This window comes from Otolemur garnettii, unplaced genomic scaffold (genome assembly GCF_000181295.1).
Source record: "Otolemur garnettii isolate 467f Iridium unplaced genomic scaffold, OtoGar3 scaffold00103, whole genome shotgun sequence".
NCBI classification, from domain to species: domain Eukaryota; kingdom Metazoa; phylum Chordata; class Mammalia; order Primates; family Galagidae; genus Otolemur; species Otolemur garnettii.
In genome coordinates, this window is record NW_003852498.1 from 6,455,533 (window position 1) to 6,473,070 (window position 17,538).

A 17,538-nucleotide genomic window follows, 5' to 3' on the forward strand; every position below is an offset into this window, starting at 1 on the left:
CCTATAAGGTAAACCTCAGAAGTGATCCCTCCAAACCCCCTCCCTCCACCCATTCCCCCCTCCCTTCAGAAATCTTTTCCTAATAAAGAGACAATTCATTTAGTAGAGTCACCTGTGGCTCACTCTGGCTCTGCTGCCCTTGACCACAGGACTAAGAGTGATCATTTTATCCCAGTCACAAGTGCCAATGATGCATCACGGTGGAGTATACTAGCTGGTACTATCTTGCACTACTAATAAAGTTACCGTTTTTCACCAATAATTAACGTAATGGGTTGACTTTTAATGACTTGCCTATGTATTGTGGGGGAGAACACCAGAGTTTGAGAAGATCCTAGAGTATCTTGAAACCAAATTATATCAAAGAAAGGTAAGCTCAAAAGCAGAAATAGGAGTTAAATGTTGTTCTACTGTAATCGTGCAACAGCCTTTCCAAGGGAAGTGGTGGAAAGTATGCTGCTGCTAGCGCTACTTAAAATGAAATTGCCCAAATGGAGAAAAATTTACAAATATTTGGAAATTAGCCAACATACTCTTAACAAATGGATCAAAATGCTGGCAGTGGCAACAAGGAGCCCCAGGGGGCTGGGACAGAGCAGGCTCTGGGAGCGAGCAGAGGCTGGACCCAGGCCACAGGCTGGGGAGGATGATGGACTGGACACCTGAGAAGTGAACTCTGCCCTTCTCTGCCTCTGATGTAGCATTTGATGCTGTTGGATATCTAGAGGATAGTATGGGTAGTGAGTTCCAGTTATTACAGGAAAACTTCCTGGTCAAGTACTACCTGGAGTCTGGAGACATGGAAGAGAATAAACTCACATGCCTGTTTTTAATGACTACATCTCCCTGGTAGAAAAGTATGCTGAGGAACAGCTGTTAGAACAGATTCTTAGATTTCACATGGGGGCTTAGATTTCACTGTTGTGGCACCCAAAAGATGAAGTAGCTGGTGACATATTCAACATGCTGCTCTTATTTCAGGATTTTGTGGCTTTTAAGGTTTCTAAACTACAGAACAGAAAAAGGTGGCTGAGACTGGAAGTGAGTGGTTTAGTGATGACTTCATTTTGCAAATCATCTTCTATGTCAACTTCCCAGAACAATCTGTGGCCCAGGTCCTACCTCTAGCCAATTGTAGTAGCCCATATAGCCTGTGCCTAGGAGGAGTGAGAGTTATAAAAAATACCTGTATAGCTCAGTAATGGAACACCTTGGTGAGAAGGGCATGGAGAGGGATTTAGCTCTCCTAACTAGCATGAGAGAGCTCTCAAGATGAAAGCATTGTTGAATTGGCAGTCTCTACATCTGGGTATTGGGAGGCACTAGATCAGCCTTATATTAGGTTGGAGGAGAGAGCAGTCAGGAGCATGCACATGCTCTCATGGACCTGCTTACTCTGACTCTGTCTCCTCTCCTGTCTGCAGAATGCCACCATGGCGTCTCTCTGCTGAAGATCACTAAGCTCTGCTAAAGACTAAGATCTATCTCTCTAAGAAGACTGCTTTACTCTCTCAAAGACTATCTCTCTCTCTCTCTCTCTCCCATCAGCTAAAGTAAATATCCCTCAGGCATCTAAGAGCAATTGTTCCTGAGCAAGGTAGCTTAGTGGTCCGTGTCTGGAACCTAGATAAGCCAGGTCCGGAGACCAACCAGACCTGGGCCCTGATAAGTGGCATCCACGAAGGGACCCTGACAGCCAATGAATGGGATCATTCTGGATCAATAAAGGCTTAGCTAACGATGACAGAATACATCTTGGAAAGAAGACTTTGTTCTGCAACCCTCCACTTGTATTAAGTATTGATGGGTTAAAATCAAAATGACCTAACCCTCCTGGAACTGTTTGTCCTGAAACAACTTCTTATATTCACTAGCCTTAGTACTGCTCCTTGATTGCTCAGTAACCCAAGTATTTCTCTCCAGTTCCAGTAGACACCTCTCTTGTGTGCTACTGAGTCAGATGCCTTTGCAGCAAGCCCATGTCAGGCATTCCACATGGGGGGGCCTTTCCCCCAGCATATATGTCAGTGTATCAACAGTAAGGGATAACTCACCATCAGGAACTTTCTTAATACCCGTAGGCTTTACATGAATTTGTGCACTCACATTTCTTTCTTAAATGGGTCAGAGTTTCAGTCCTTCAGCCTCAATGGTTTGTTTTGTTCTGTTTTATATTGTTTTGGAGACGGAATCTCACTGTCACCCTGGGTAGAGTGCTGTGTCATCAGCCTAGCTCACAGCAACCTCAAACTCCTAAGCTCACACAATTCACCTGCCTCAGCGTGAGCCACTGTGCCAGTCTTTCAATGGGCTTTTTGAGTATTTATCTGGGATTTTACTCAAGGCAGCTGCCCATCTTGAGATTTATGAATTTTTCTATGATCACAGCTTGTCTTGGTTGTAGGAATCAATGGCAAGAGATGTCCTTTACCTAAAATCTACACCTGAAAATCAACTCTCTAGTCTTAACATTTGCTGTCTATGTATGTCTTTTGCTGGTTCTGATGCAGTCCCATGTTTTCTAGAAGTCCCTTTTAAGGATTAGTTTTGAAAAAAAATATGTTTATAGGTGAGTAGTCAGGATAACTTAGTGGATATGATCTTGGAAGTTCCATGTTTACTCACTTCACGATCAAAGTATTATAAGCTGTTGTCTTGTTGTTAGTGCTACAAAGGCAAAAATGCTTTCTATGTTGTCTTTCATTCCTATTTTACTTGGGGCACATTAAGGCTATGTGCTGGAAATTGATTAAAATGGATCCTGTCCCTACAGCATGTTATAAATGTATTTGTGCATGTTTGCTGAATAAACTAGTTTCATAGGTTTTTCTATTGGGGTAGGTAGGGACTCTTAAATTTCTTTTTCCTGTCAAAATCTCTCCTACCAAGATAGTGTTCTACTGGTCTAGCTCAGCATGAGGGGGAGGTAGACACATACAAAAGAATGAAGATAGACCCTTACCTTATACCATCTACAAAAATTAATTAAAAAATACAAGACCTAAAATATGAGAGCTAAACTATGAAAGTCTTAGAAGAAATGCAAGGGAAAATCTTTATGATCATGGATTGGGTATGATACCAAAAGAACAAACATAAACGCAAAAAAAAAAAAGAGAGATACATTTGACTATCAATATTAAAAGCTTTTGTGCATCAAAGGACAATATCAAGGGAGTGAAAAGACCATCCAAAGAATAAGAGAAAATATTTGCAAATCATATATTTAATAAAGGATTAGTATTTGTAATCTCTAAAGTGCTCCTACAACTCAACAACCTAATTCAAAAATTGGCAAAGAATTTGAATAGATACTTCTCTAAAGAATAAATATTAATAACCAGAAAGCGTACAAAAAGATGCTCAGGATCATTAGTCATTGTAAAAATGCAAATCAAAACCATAATGATATATACTTTACCCCCATTAGGATGGCTATTGAGGGAAAAAAAAAAACCCAAATGAGAAGCATTGGTTAGGATATAAAGAAATTAGAACCCTGGTCACTGCTGGTGGGAATGTAAATGGTGCAGGTGCTGTGGAAGACAGTCTGGGGTTCTCCAAAAGAATTACCATATGATCCAGGAATTCCACTCCTAGGTATATACCTTCATGAATTGAAATCAGGGACTCAGATAGATATTTGCACACCAATATTCACAGCAGCAGTATTCACAGTAGCTCAAAATGGGGACAATCCAAGAGAAATAGACAAATGTGCTCTATGTACAATAATGAAGGATAATTCAGCCATGAAAAGGAATCAAACTCTCACAATGCAACAACATTAATAAACCTTGAAAACATTATGCTATGTGAAATAATCCAGACGTAAAAGAACAAATATCGTGTGATTCACCTTACATGAGGTACCTAGAGTAGGCAGATTCGTAGAGACAGAAAGAGTGGAAGTGATCAAGGCTGGGGGAGGGGAGAATGCGGGGTTACTGCTTAATAGGTACAGAGTTTCTATTTGGGAATGATGAAAAAGTTCTGGAAATAGAAGATAGTTACACAGTACTGTGAATTTACTTAATGCTACTGAATTTTATACCCCCAAATAGCTAAAATGTTCAGTTTTGTTATGTATATTTTATGATAAAAACCAAAGAAACTCTATGTTTCAGCATGTTTGTAATAAAAACCAGAAATAGCCTAGATGCATTGTAGCAGGATATTTGGCTAATAAATTATGACTCACTTAAATTGATTTCTCAATGGTCTCCTCAGTTTGACCCTTGCTCTTTTAGAAGACAAAATGATTCTGTTACATTATCAGCTAGATAAGGGCATTCTTTTTTAAAAACCCTCAGTGCCTCACCATCTTGAGGGAAATTCAGTCTCTGCAGTGCCCTATAGTTTGCTCTTTGGTAGCGTTTCTTCCCACCCTCCACTTTCCCTTTCTACTCTAGCCAGGTGGCCTCCTTGGTCTTGGAAAAGTCTTTTATTCTTCAGCCTCCAGCCTTTTGCACTTACTGTTTCCTCTATCTGGAATGCTCCTCCTCTGAGTATCTGCAAGTTTTCCATCAAATAGTTGGCTGTCTATTCAAGAGAAGCCTTCCCTGAATACCATCTATGAGATAGCAACACCCCCAACACACACACACATAGATAGCAACTCTTACCACCTGTTTTATGTGCCTTATTTCCTCTATTGTACTTGTCATTAACTGACATGTTATATTGGTAATAATTACAGCCAGGCTAACTAAAGAGTATGTCTATTTTTTAAAAGAAATGTGACTCTTTAACCACTTTCCAGTGGTTATACATTTGTTTGTTTTTTGTTTGCCTTCCCCACAAAAGTAAGCTTCTTGAAAGGAAAGCACTTAATTTTGTTTATATAGAATCCCCGGTGCCAAGAACACTTCTTGACAATTGGTATTTGGTAAATATTTATTTATAAGTGGGTCTATTCAATGAAATACCAGACAGCTGTTAAAGAGGAAGAGGTGAATTGATACTCATTGGCATGGCAAGATTCTCAAAATACACTAGGAAACATGAAAAGAGGTTAGTGAACCAAAAGCATAGCATGATGCCATTTATGGGAGATGGGGGAGAGAAATCTATTTAAACATAACAAATCTGAAAGGATGTATCATGCTTAACAGTAGTCAACTCAGAGAGGGAGAAAGGCAAAGTGCATGCTTCTGTGTGTGTGTGCGTGTGCACTTTGTTTTGTATATCAATGGCCTTAGAAATGTACTGATTCTATTTCCTGGTATTTATCTTCCTGAACTAGTCAAAGATATATATTGCACTATTGTTCATAACAGCAAAAAAAAAAGTTTGGCTCAGCACCTGTGGCTCAAGTGTCTAAGGTGCCAGGTACATACATACACCAGAGCTGGTAGGTTCAAATCCAGCCCAGGACTGCCAAACAACAGTGACAATTGCAACCAAAAAATAGCCAGGCATTGTGGCGGGTAGTAGTTCCAGCTGCTTGGGAGGCTGAGGCAAAAGAATCACTTAAGCCCAGGAGTTGGAGGTTGCTGTGAGCTGTGATGTCACAGCACTCTATCCAGAGTGACAACTTGAGGATCTGTCTCAAAAAAAAAAAAAAAAAAAAGAGTTTAACAGTTTAACAACCATGAATACAAGATAAATTTTGAAAAAAAAATTTTTTTTGAGACAGTTTCATTCTGTTGCCCTGGGTAGAGCCCTGTGGCATTACCATAACTCACAGCAACCTCAAACTCCTGGGCTCTATCTCTTGCCTCAGCCTACCAAGTAACTAGGACTACAGGCACCTGCCATAATGCCCATCTAGTTTTTCTCTTTTTTAGTAGAGATGGGCTCTTGCTCTTACTTAGGCTAGTCTCGAACTCCTGAGCTCAAGTTATCTACCTGCCTCAGCCCTCCCAGAGTGCTAGGATTACAAGAGGTAGCCACCACGCCTGGCCTAATTTTGAAATATTCTTAAACAATGGACTAGGGTTTTTTTTAATCCAGGAGTCAGCCAGCTAGGCCCAGCTGCTAAAAGAGAGTTTTACTGGAATGTAGCTGTATCTGTTTGCTTGCTTACTGTCTACGGCTGCTTTCCTGCTCCCACAGCAGGGCTGTGTAGTAGTGACAGACACCGTATGGCCCACAGAGCCTAAAATATTTACTATTTGTTACCGTTCAGGAAAAGATTGCTGACTCCTGGACTAGAGTATAGACATTAAAAATGAAATAATTTGTGGGAGAACATGAAAGAGAATAATGACATCTTTTTTCACATAATTATAAATAAATAACCATTAGAAACAGAAATATTTGGCCAAGCAAATCACAGTCCCTACATGCAACTGCAGAGGAATGAGCTGGGTAATGTTACAGATGGGCAAGTTTATGTATTCATCATGCTAGGCACAAAGGCAAATATGGAAAGCAATATCATGGCCAGTCTCACAATCTAATCTTGCAAAGAGTTAATAAATCTTCATGTGGGGGATGGAATGATGAGGGAAAGGTAGCAATAGTGCTAACCTATTGCTTCCAAAGTATTATCAGGGCCACAATAACTATTCTAATTATAGCTTGTACTAATTAAGCATTAACCAATTGAGCACTAATTAAATGCTAGACATGTAATCACTTCATTTAATCCTTATGCTTTCAGTAGGTACATTCATTACCCTAATTTTAGGTAAGGCACATGAAGGCTTAGTACAGTAAGAAGTATACAAACAAATATATGACTCTTGAGGGAGTGTATATAAAGCAAACCATAAGAACTTGAAGTGAAGGTGTTAATTTTTAAATGGCAGTGGAGCTGTGTAACTAAATAGTATTAATAACATTTCTACTTTCCCTTTTCATTAGCATTTTGCAAAACCTTCTTATGCCATACACCCTCTCTATTCATGTTCATTGACTCTAGATGGGTGTGGTATGTGGCATTCACCTCCCATAGAATTACAATCCTGCTGGACAATTGTAGTTTTACAAATAGAGTAATTTAATGCTGCTCTTGATAACCAAATTATAAGTACTTAGCTATTTTGAATACACTGTAACTGACAACTCTGCCTGTCAAAATCCAAGTAGAGCAAGAAAAATTTCAGTGGCAAAGTGGGTAGATTAAAATTATCTTTGGGCCCTCAATGAAAACGTTTTTCCCTTAGTGCTCTTGCCGTCTTGGGTATAGACTCTTCCTGGCCAAAAGATCTTTTAATATTCTCTTCTTCTACACTTTTAATTATTATTTTATTTACCTACTTAACATAGGAAAGATGAAGCAGGAAGTGTTTCTTTATCTGGTAAAAATTCCCTGATGTGATTTGTGAAAAATTCATGCTTAAGAAGCACTGGATGAGCTATGTGGCTTTGTGTTTAAAATGATTCATGTAAAACATTATAAACAATATAGCTTCCTATATTAGTTTCCTACGACTGCCATAAAAAGTACTACAGACTGAGAAATTTGTTCCCACACAGTTCTGGAGACTGGAAGTCAAAGATTTAAAGTATTGGCAGGGTTTGTTTTTTCTCAGACATCTCCCCCTTACTCGTGTGGCTGCCTTCTCCAGGGTCCTCACTTGGTCTTATCTCTCCCTGTCTGTGTTCTAATCTCCTCTTCTAAAGACATCAGTCATATTGAATTAGGCCCATCCACAGGACTTTATTTTAGCTTATTACCTCTGTAAAGGCTCTTTCTCCAAATACAGTTACATTTTGAGGTGCTTGCGATTGGGACTATGACATGAGTTGGGGAGAGAGGCCACAATTCAGCCCTTAACACACTTTCCATTTGCCTTACAGAGCTGTGAATCTAATGAACATAAGGGAATGTTTAGGAAAATGCCATAAATGCAGGTATATCCTCCAAAATATAAGAGGGTGGCTGTTAGGATTGTTAAATTAGTTACATCCTCAACTATTTTAAAACCATTCGTGAACCTAAGTTGTAAGGAAAAAATGTTAGTTATTACTGTTTTAGAGAGCAAGGCTCTAATGGTGAAAATTATCTCTACAGACAAGTAGTTTATTTTTATTTCTCTTAAAAATTCCAAAAATGAGAAAAGTAATCTAGCAAGAAATGATTAACTATAGAGATGTGAGATGTGTTTGAGGGGTATAAGCTCAAAATTAAAAACTTACAAAAAACATTTCAAAAATAGCATGAGAACAGAGGTTTTGCAATTTAGTGTACTCTTCTGGCAGCACTTATTGAAAAAATAAATAAAATGGATCAGGGAATGAATATAAAAGGCTCACTCTGCTGTCTCTGGTCATTCCTTTAGAAGTATAGCAAGGGGTTCAAACTTTTACTATGTGGAAATGAGTGAATGAAAAGGACCATCAGGGCCAAGAGCGGTGGCTCACGCCTGTAATCCCAGCACTCTGGAAGGCTGAGGCGGGCGGATTGCCTGAACTCACAGGTTCTAGACCAGCCTGAGCAAGAGCGTGACCCCATTTCTAAAAATAGCATTATCAGAGAAGATTAAAGGAGGACTTTGTTTTTCAAGGATTATGCAGTTTGTAGTTAATATTTCAATCTAGAATTTTAGGTCTGGTTTAATACCAATAACAATATTGCCACTCCTCCTCCGTCCGGGAATTCTATAGTAGCGTGGGGACCAGCTCAGGGCAGAAGCGCCCGTGATACGAAATGTCCTCTCGGCGGTCTGTTCACCAGTCCCCGGATTGAAGCACATAGTTTGCTTCACCCAGGATACACCCAGAAATGGACATTGAACTTTCATCCTCCGCAAAAAAGAGGTCAGGGCTGTCCTGCTGAGGGCAGGTTAGAGCTTTACTCTCCGCTCCGCAGTCCCCTCGTCATCTTGGCTTTCCCAGCACCTTGCTTTCTCTGGGTGGACAGAAAGGGCCTTTTCTTCCTGCGAATCTCAGCTTGGGTAAAGAATAACTGCCTTTTGGCTACCAGGAACGCCACACTCAAGCCTTCTGGGCAGTAGAGTGGCACCAGCTCAGGGCTGAAGTGCCCGTGACGCGAATGTCCTCTCGGCGGTCTGTTCACCAGTTGCCCCAGCATTCAGCACAGAACCTGGCACGGTTTATGCCCTCAAAACATTTTGGTTTGCCAGCGATGACGTAAGGAAATCCCACAGCCAATCGGAGAGCAAGGTTGCGTTGGGCGCTTCCTAGGTTCGGGCAGTTACCTCTAAACTTGACCTAGAGAAGGGACTTAAGCGAACCTTGCAGCAAACCTCAGGACCCGCGCGCCACGCCCCTCCCCGCCCCTCTGCGGACCTCCTCCCCAGGCCTCCTCCGGAGACTACCGGGCGCGTCCGCGGCTTCCGCCCCGCGCAGCTTACTGGAGGCGGCGGGGAGAACGCGCCGAGCGCAGCCTATCCCGGCCGCCCTCCGCGGCTCCCCGGCCCGCCCCCGACCTGCCCACGCAGAGCTACCCACAGGCGAAAGGGCGAGCCGCTGCGTGCGTGCCCTAGGGTGAGCTAGAAGAGCCTGAGGCTACCGACGCCGCCTCACCGACCATGTCCTCCGTGGGGCCGCGGCAGCCCCAGGCAGAAACCCCACCCTGGCCTGCAAGGGTGCCTCCGGGGCTGCTGCAGCTCGGCCCCAGCGGCGTCGCGCTGCTGCTTTGCGGTCTCGTCACGCTGCTAGGCTGGAACTGGCTGCGGTGGCACCGACTACGAGGCATCCCCCCGGGGCCAACACCCTGGCCCCTAGTGGGCAACTTCGGCCACGTGCTGCTGCCACCCTTCCTGAAGAGGCACAGCTGGCTGAACCGCAGGGCTAGGGCCGAGGGGATGGACGTCAAGGCCCTGGCCCCGCAGGTGCTCCTGGCTGAACTGGCCCGCGTGTACGGCAACATCTTCAGTTTCTTCATCGGCCACTACCTGGTGGTGGTCCTCAACGACTTCCACAGCGTGCGCGAGGCGCTGGTGCAGCAGGCAGAGGTCTTCAGCGACCGCCCGCGGGTGCCGCTCATCTCCATCATAACCAAAGAGAAGGGTGAGCCGGGGCCGCGGGCTGTGCGTTCGCGCGATGCCGCGGACGGGCCTCCCTGTGCGTGGGGCTGCGGCTCCCACGCCGCTCCTAGCCACGCGCACCCGGCCCTCCCCTCGCCTGCGCCCTGCGCTAACGGGTGGTGGCGGCGGCGGCAGCACCCTCCACCCGGAGCTTTTATGATCGCATCCGGCAGTGACTGGACGCGTGACCCGTTAGAATTCAGAATCAGAAGGAGGAAACCTGCTGGGTTAAGGGAGGGTAATAGAGGCAGAAGAGAACAAGGTGTGGAGCCAGGCTTCATATGGGGGGGGGGGGATTCTCTCCTTCCCTCATGCTCATGCTGTGACGCCAAAGAGAAACTTTGGCCTTTACAAACAGAAAAGGATCCTCCTTTCATCTTGTTTTGAATGCAGGCATTTAAGAAGGCGTTTTCCAATAAGATAGGAAGTCCAGAAAACACAGCACGAGCTTATTATCAACTTCATACACTGATTTCTAACGTCTGTGATTCCTGCTCATTGGAGCCTAAATTGGGTATTTCTGTGGCTTTACAAAACATGTCTCTGCTGCAGTGGTATATTCAATTGACTTTTCTCTAACCCTACCCCTGTTTCTTAGTCTTCCCCTTTTCTCATTGGCTGGCACAGGCCACAGACTTCTCTGTTTCTTCTAGGTACGTATTAGTCAGGTGTCAATTTAAGTGCCTTTTCCTGAGGACAGTCTTTTCTCACAGCCTCTGAAAGTAGGTTGGCTCCCTTGTTAGTATCAGGCTCATTGCACAAGCACTGTTCCTTCAGTGCACTTTTCAAAACTGAAGCTACATAATTTTGACTTTGGAACTGCATGTGGGTCTTCACCACTGGACTGACACAGGAGGACAGAATCATTACTGCATGCACAAAGTAGGGGCTCAACAAGTATGTAAGTAAATGAATTGCATTGAAACTTGGCATGGAGAGATCCAGGAATTTTTGGAAACTAATAAAGCCAGAGTTTTGCATCAGATTTTTAAATTAATAGTAATGATGACCATAATACTTTAAATGTTCTACTGACCAAAGGTGGATTGATCAGAATATTTCATCTCTTTGTAACCATGGGTTGGGCACAGAACTCAAGAATTCATAACTACAAGATCTGACAATTAAGTTTGCAAACTCATCCTAGAAAAAGTGCTACATACCTTATTGCTGAATAATTACTATGGTCACCTTCAAAGTACTCCCCTTGGAAAGCTATGCACTGATACCAGCACCTACTCCACCCTTCAGAGCAGTTTTGGTGTTCTTTTTCTAGAATGACCATCAGAGCTATTGTCATACAAGGTCTGACAATTAAGTTTGTGAACTCATCCTGGAAAAAGTGCTTTGAAGGGTGGGCTAAGGGCTGATGTTGGGGCACAGCTGCCCAAGGGCAGTACATCAAAGGTGACCATACTGATTCAGCAATGAGGTACGCAGAACTTTTTCTAGGATCAGTTTTCAAACTTAATTATCCAAACTCATAGATAACTATCTTCACATAGTTTGGGGTAAGAATTTATAGTCATGGTATAGTTGAAACCTCAAGCCACAAAATAAATGTGGCTCACACCTGGAATCCCAGCACTCTGGGAGCCAAGGTGGGCAGATCGCCTGAGCTTACAAGTTCAGACCAGCCTGAGCCAGAGTGAGACCCCATCTCTAAAGTGGTCATCTGTAGTCCCACCTACTCAGGAGGCTGAGGCAAGAGAATTGTTTGAGCCCTAGGTTGTTATAAGCCATGACTCCAGGGCACTCTACCAAGGGTGACAATATGAGACTCTGTCTCAAAAAAAAAAAAGAGCTTTTCTCTCTGATGGTGAAACTAGGAGAATAGGCTCTCAAGATAGCTCCTGTTTTGTGGAAAAGCTGGTTTACAGTAGAAAAGAAGTTGGTCAGGCACAAAGAAGGGAAAAACAGGCAGAAGAAAAACTGTGGCATTTAGTGTTCCCTAAGGTGATAATACCTTTCCTGTCCTGTTTTTGCTTCCATAGCCTACTAGGCCTTTTCAAGAAGTTTAACCTCTATTTTTGTCATTTCCAACCAAAAGAGCCTTGATTTTTGCTATGGAGTGATTTTGCTGGACAAAATATTTCCAAAATACAAATATGTAGTTTAAAAGATGTTGAGTAAATGATACAAAGAACCTAACAAAGGAAAAATAGTTATTTGAGAATTAGGACAAAGATGAGATGTTATATATATAGTATCTTAAATATATGAGAGGGTAGTTAGAATTAGTATCAAATCTTAGAGTGGAAAATTACCTGTGAAAGGGGAAGGAGGCCCAATAACACTCAGCCTCTGAATATTCTGCAGCAAAAGACAGTCATGGTTAAAAACAGGAAGAATGACTGAACTTTGGTTGCCTAGGAAATACTTTATGAGGCTTTATTAAATAAAGAGAGAGTTCCGGTTTCAGATATTAAGACTTGTCTATTTCTTCTTTGTCTTGAAAATCACTCACCATACCAAAGGGACTTTGAATGGAAGCTCATACTCCATGATGAAGTGAAGAGACACCTACAATTCTGTACCATAATAGCCCAAGATAAAAAGTGGATACAGGACTGGGAAATGACCACACCTAAATGATTACAGAGGGGGATAGTAGTGGAGTATGAGGGAACAGTATAAAACTACTCCCCAGTTTGCCATGCAGAATCCCAGAAAGGCTCAGAGATTGGAGGTACCAGTAATCACAGGAGATAAGTCTCAGAGATTGGAGGTACCAGTAATCACGGGAGATAGAAGGGAGCCAGTGCACTAAACCCAGGGACAGTTTGAAATACATATGAAATATAGTTAGACTGAACCACCTCTACCTTTGCAGAAAATTGAAGGAAGATGCTCTGGAGCACTCTAGGTTTTAAGGACTTCTTGGCTGGGGTTCTGGCTGCCCTTCCGGCCTGGCACCATGCAAAATAAAAAGTTGCTCCTAGACAAAGATGAGACTCTTGAAGGGCTTCACTCTGGTTGAAAGAAAACGCTCAATAAACCTGGTCACCAGCAAAAGAAAACAAGGAAATTTTCTGTCTTAGCTTGGACCCTGGTAGAGAAAATTATTTTGTTCTCCCTCCACCTCCAATCTGAATTGCAATTTACATACTCGACTCTGCCATCTTAGTATAAAAGCAGCTGTAGAACATACGTAAGTAAATGAGTGTGGCTCCTTAGCTGGTATGTTCCAGCTATGATTTTGTTAATAGACCTTGAGATTTGAATTTTATGATTTTGATTTTTCCCCAACCATTTTCCCCACTGATTTTGATTTTTTCCCCAACTATTTATAAAAGTGAAAGCTAGTCTTAGCCCTCTGGCCATTAAAAAAGAGGTAGGAGGCAGAAGTTGGCCTGTGGGTTGTAGTTTGCTGACTACCAACTAGACCTTGAATAAGAATGTTAAGGATATGAAGATGAGCATTTATATTGTTTCTCTCAGCTCAAAAGAAGGCTACAAAGGAAAAGGGGGAAAGAATGAACACAGCTGATAAATAGAAAGCTCACAATAATATGTTAGAAATAAATCAGTAATTAGAATGTAAGAGGACCAAATGTAAGGACCTAAAGGACAGATTACTGTTACAGATTTTTTAAAATCCAATTACATGGTTTGTTTTTTGTTTTTGTTTTTGTTTTGAGACAGAGCCTCAAGCTATTCCCCTGGGTAGAGTGCCATGGCATCACGCTCACAGCAACCTCCAACTCCTGGGCTCAAGCGAGTCTCCTGCCTCTGCCTCCCAAGTAGCTGCGACCACAGGCGCCCGCCACAACACCTGGCTATTTGTTTTGGTTGCAGCCATCATTGTTGTTTGGCAGGCCCAGGCTGGATTCGAACCCACCACCTTAGATGTATGTGGCTGGTGCATTAGCCACTTGAGCTACAGGCGCCAAGCCTACATGTTGTTTTAAAAGAAACATAATCCCTTTCCCCCTAAAAAAGAAACATACACCCAACATAAGGGTACAGAAACGTTCAAAATAAGGGAAATGTTTATATAGTACTGAGAAAATACTTTTTTTTTTTGAGACAGAGTCTTAAGCTGTTGCCCTGCATAGCATGCCGTAGTGTCACAACTCACAGCAACCTGAAACTCTTGGGCTTAAGTGATTCTGTTCCCTCAGCCTCCCAAGTAGCTGAGATTACTTGGTGCCTGCCACAATGCCTGGCTATTTTTGTTGTTGTTGCAGTTGTCATTGTGGTTTTAGTTGGCCTGGGCCGGGATTGAACCTGCCAGCCTCAGTGTATGTGGCCAGTGCCCTACCAACTGGGCTATGGGAGCCACCAGAGAAAAGACTTTTAAAAAGAAAACGTGGTATCATTTTGACAAAATAGACTTTGTCATACTTCATTGTTAAGAGTAAGAAGGGGATTACATGATAAAAGGAGCTTTTTCTTGAATAAGTTAGATACAGTAATTCTAAGCTTAAACTGTACCTAACAATGTCATCTAGTACATATGTGTGTCTAACAACATAAATAGATACGTGGGTATAGATATAAATCTATATAGCTACATTGATATTTATCTACATATAGCAAAAACCTACACAACTTCAAAGAGAAATTGACAAATCCACTATTACAGCTAGAAATTTTACTATAAATATTTGAATGGAGGGGAGATCAAAGTTTGGTAAAGATAAAGACAATAGTTACTGTGTTTTCCTGAAAATAAGACACTGTCTTATATTTGTTTTTTCTCAAGAAGACACAGTGGGGCTTATTTTCAGGGGATGTCTTATTTTATTAAGTATAATACAACAATCTACATTTATTCAAATATGGTTAAGTCATCTTCATCTGGAATCTGACCGGGGAGCCGACCTTGTTGGTGGGGCTGGTGCTAGTGATGCATGAACTCCTTTCCCTTAGCCATTCACACGTGCGCAATAGGATGCCTGCGACTGCGGTTACCACACGCACACCCCCACAAGTGCAAACGGCTCAGAGAAAGGAGCTGTGGCAGATAAAAGGTATTGCAGTCTTCCTTACCCCTCCATGCCAGAATGCAGGGCATGGCTATGTTGCATATCTGGGTAGGTATGCTACTAGGTCTAATTATCACTAGGTCTTATTATCAGAGTAGGGCTTATGTTTAACAAAAGCATAGAAATCCTGCTAGGGTTTATTTTTCGGGTAAGTCTTATTTTCAGGGAAACACAGTATCAAGTTTTCTCCATTGGACATACAGAAAACCCTATACCCAAACATTACTTGGATAAATATTCTTCTCAATTTTATTTGGAAATTTTATTAAAATTGGCCACATACTACCCTCATCAAAGGTTAAAAATCAGCATAAGAAAAATTAACCCAAGTAGCAAAAAATATTCATAGTAGAAAAAAAATTAAACTTTGAATAATGAAAATATATGAAAACAATAACCCAGAGGCAAATATACAGTTTTACGTTATTTTTTAACATACAGGATCTAACAATTAAGTTCAAGAACTTGTCCTAGAAAAAGTGCTATGTACCCCTTTGCTGAATGTCACCATGATCACCTTCAAGGTACTCCCCTTAGGAAGCTATGCACTGATGCCACTCTTCAAAGCAATTCTGGAACTCATTTTCCGGAATGGTCATCAGAGCTATGATCATATTACCTTTGATGTCCTTAATGTAATGAAAATGTCTTCCTTTCAATATGTCTTTTATCTTCAGGTAAAGAAAGATATCATTGGGGGCTAGATTAGGTGAGTAGGGAGGGTGTTTCCATCAGTTATTTGTTTACTGGCTAAAACTCCCTTACAGAGAGTGCTGTGTGAGGTGGTGGATGGTTGTGATGCAAAAGCCATGAATTGTTGGCCCAGATTTTCGGTTAAGATTTTTCTATTTTTCTATCCGTGTTTACTTTGTTTTCTATGCTTCTCATAGTCAGCCAGTGATTCTGATGCACAATTCCATGAATACTTGCAATGTTTTTTGTCAGTTCTGCTTATTACTGGCCGTCCTGACCTCTCTTCATCAGTGATGCTTTCTCTCCCCTCAGAAAAAATGTTTAACTCATTTGTATACTACCATTTTCTTCATGCCATTATTCTCATAAACTTGCACTAACATGTCCCTGATTTCACTTCCACTCTTGCCAAGTTTAATAAGAAATTTACGAATGTTTGTACATTGCTCTAATTCAAGCTCCAGCATTCTCGTGATGGCACACAAAACACTCAAAAACAATGAATGCCACTCAGGAAGATACTGCCACATACTGACCCAATCACAGCTGTGAGACACTGATACATCAAGGTTATGAAACCTTACTGAATTGTTTGTACAGTACTGCCAACATAAGCCCATGGTGGCAAGTTTGCAAACTTAATTGTCAGACCTTACAAAATTCTGAAAATGAGTCAGATGGCCAACTTTTATATTAGAAAAAGCTGAAGGAATACAGAGTAAAGCTGAAGGAAGAGAGGAACATGTTGTATTAATTTTAGACAAATTCTTTCAGAGAATATATCCTGGCTTATTTTACAAGGCCACTATAGCCAAACAAACACAGCATAAGAAAGGAAATTTATAAGCCATTTTTATTTGTGAATATGCATTTTTAAAAAAACATAAGAAAACTACATCAACCCATTCTTTCAAAAAAAGCTTAGAAATGTCATTACCAACTTTGGATTTATTCTTGAATTATAAGAAGATCCAATTATAAAGGCAATTTTCAAATTAATTTAGAAATTAAATATAATTTCAGTCAAAATCCCAAAGGCTTTTTTATAGGGTTTGACTAGCTTATTTGAAAGTTTTTATAAAAGAGTAAAGAGCCAAGAATACCAAAAATGGTTTTGGAAAGAGCAAGGTTTTGAGAATAAGAGGACTTCCCTGTTAAATATTAAGACATATTATAAAAGCCTACCACTCTGGGAGGCCTGTGTAGGTTGATTGAGCTCAGGAGTTCAAGACCAGCCTGATCAAGAGCGAGACCCTGTCTCTACTAAGAACAGAAAAACTAGCCCATCATTGTGGTGGGCACCTATAGTCCCAGTTAGCTACACAGGAGGCAGAGGCAATAGGATAGCTTAAGCCCAGGAATTTGAGGTTGCTGTGAGCTGTCACCAATGGCACTCTAGCCTGCAGGGACAGAGTGAGACTTTGTCTCACACACAAAAAAAGACTTTATAAAGTATATTTATATCTTACTATAAGGCGTCAGTAATTAAAGTAATGTACTTTAAGTACAGTGATAAACAAATAGACCAATGTAACAAACTAGAAGCCCATAAACTGGACTACCTGGGTATAGAAAACGTATGTCAGAGGCATACGTTATGTTACAGGTGGTGGGAGTGACAAGGATGGCATTTGATAAATTACACTTGAACGATGGGGTAAAAATATTCAGATTACTACCTTACAATAGGTAAAGGTAGTACTTAACACAGATATAAATTCCAGGTAGATGACAGAAAAAGCAAAACTTAAAAAATTCACAAGAAGGCTTGGCGCCTGTGGCTCAAGCGGCTAAGGCGCCAGCCACATACACCTAAGGTGGCAGGTTCGAATCTCCAGCCCGGGCCCGCCAAACAACAATGATGGCTGCAACCAAAAAATGGCCAGGTGTTGTGGTGGGTGCCTGTAGTCCCA

At 41.6% G+C, this 17,538-nt stretch overlaps 1 protein-coding gene across 2 annotated transcripts in view; it reads left to right on the forward strand.

The window, feature by feature from the left end:
* Positions 1 to 9,378: 9,378 nt before the first annotated feature.
* LOC100957765 (cytochrome P450 2U1) overlaps positions 9,379 to 17,538 on the forward strand; it is an 18,883-nt gene continuing 10,723 nt past the window's right edge. For both annotated transcript variants that reach the window (XM_003796345.3, XM_023517036.1), the window contains exon 1: positions 9,379 to 9,924. In XM_003796345.3, coding sequence (XP_003796393.1) covers positions 9,444 to 9,924 — 481 coding nt within the window. In that variant the 5' untranslated portion in view covers positions 9,379 to 9,443. The remainder of the gene's footprint in view (positions 9,925 to 17,538) is intronic.